This window comes from Galeopterus variegatus, unplaced genomic scaffold (assembly GCF_000696425.1).
Source record: "Galeopterus variegatus unplaced genomic scaffold, G_variegatus-3.0.2 Scaffold13422, whole genome shotgun sequence".
Taxonomy (NCBI): Eukaryota; Metazoa; Chordata; class Mammalia; order Dermoptera; family Cynocephalidae; genus Galeopterus; species Galeopterus variegatus.
The window spans coordinates 23,605-25,337 of record NW_007739533.1 but is presented as its reverse complement, the minus strand read 5'-3'; the positions used below and the strand labels follow the sequence as shown (position 1 = coordinate 25,337).

The window sequence follows — 1,733 nt, the reverse complement described above, 5'->3', positions numbered from 1 at the left end:
GTGCCATTTACACTTCAGAGAGTGTTGACCCTGGAGAGATACTGTGAAACTCTTCTGAATTTGGAGAAAAGTATTAGTTCCAAACTTGTTTCTTCACTGAGAGTTTTCACAAGTAAATATTTCCTTAAATGTGACTGTTTGAAACATAAATTGGTCTTAAATTTATTGGAAAATGTTTTGAGAATATGGTAAGGACTGTGGAAAAGCATCTATTATTTTACTTCTGGGAATTTAAACTGGGGAGAAGCCATATATAAGCATTGAAAGTAGCCAAAACATCAATTATAGTAATGTAACAGAATTCCTGGGAGAGAATTCACATGACAGTATTAAATATTAAAAACATTATAAATTGTAGTTGTCATTAATCTCTTAATCAACAGGAAAGAAGTTACCCTGGAGTGAAACTCAATGAATGTAATCAGTGTTTTAAAGTCTTCAGCACAAAATCTAACCTTACTCAGCACAAAAGAATTCATACTGGAGAAAAACCCTATTACTGCAATCAATGTGGAAAATTCTTCAGCAGTAGATATTACCTTGCTATTCATAAGAGAATCCATAATGGGGAGAAACCCTATGAGTGCAATCACTGTGGGAAAGCATTTAGTGATCCCTCATCCCTTAGACTCCAGATGAGAATTCACACTGGAGAAAAACCTTATGAATGTAACCAGTGTTTTCATGTCTTTCGCACTAGTTGCAATCTCAAAAGCCACAAGAGAATTCATACGAGGGAGAATCACCATGAATGTAATCAGTGTGGCAAGGCTTTCAGCACAAGGTCCTCCCTTACTGGGCACAATACCATTCATACAGGAGAGAAACCTTACAAATGCCATGACTGTGGGAAAACCTTCAGGAAGAGCTCATATCTGACACAGCACATGAGAACTCATACTGGAGAAAAACCCTATGAATGTAGTGAGTGTGGAAAATCCTTCAGCAGTAGTTTTTCTCTTACCATGCACAAGAGAATACATACAGGAGAGAAACCCTATGAATGCAGTGACTGTGGGAAAGCCTTTAATAATCCCTCAGCTGTTAAGAAACACTTGAGAACTCACACCAGAGAAAAACCCTATAAGTGTAATCATTGTGGAAAATCTTTTACTAGTAACTCTTACCTTTCTGTGCACAAGAGTATACATAATAGGTGGATATGAGCTACTGTGGGAATTTCTGTGGGAAAGTGCTCATTGATCTTGTCTGTAAGACAACATGAGAGAACTCACACTGGATGTATAAGTTATCCGTTGCTGCCTAACAAATTACTCCCCAAAAAGTGGCTTCATATAACAAACTTTTATTATTATAATTTCCCTAGGAATTCAGAAATGGCTTAGTTCTGTAGTTCTGTCTGAGGGTCTCTCATTAGGTTGCAGTCAAGATGTCAGCCTGAGCTGCAGTCCTCTAAAGTCTTTACTAATGGAGGGTCCACTTTCAGGATGACTCATTCACATTCGCGGAGAGTTAATGCTGGTTATTGGCAGGGGATCTTCAGTTTCCCACCATTTAGGCCCATCCACAGGGCTGAGTTTCGTTACAATATGGCAGCAAGTCCCCCCGACCCACCCACCAAAGCAGGTGATCTGAGAGAGGGCCAATGCAGAAGCCACAGTGTCTTATGACCTAGCCTCAGAAGGACATATTTTCATTTCTTCACTATTGTATTGGTTGCACAGACTAATCCTGATATGGTATGGGAGAAGACTGCACAAGGTATGAATACC

General features: G+C 39.2%; 1 protein-coding gene across 1 annotated transcript in view; it reads left to right on the top strand.

Annotated features, from left to right (window-relative positions):
- Positions 1-1,166, top strand: part of LOC103581594 (zinc finger protein 558-like) — a gene marked incomplete at its 5' end in the record, with an annotated part of 11,570 nt that extends 10,404 nt beyond the window's left edge. Inside the window, 1 exon segment of the mRNA XM_008563390.1 lies at positions 380-1,166. Within this exon segment, the coding sequence (XP_008561612.1) occupies positions 380-1,166 (787 nt within the window).
- Between the last annotated feature and the right edge of the window lie 567 nt (positions 1,167-1,733).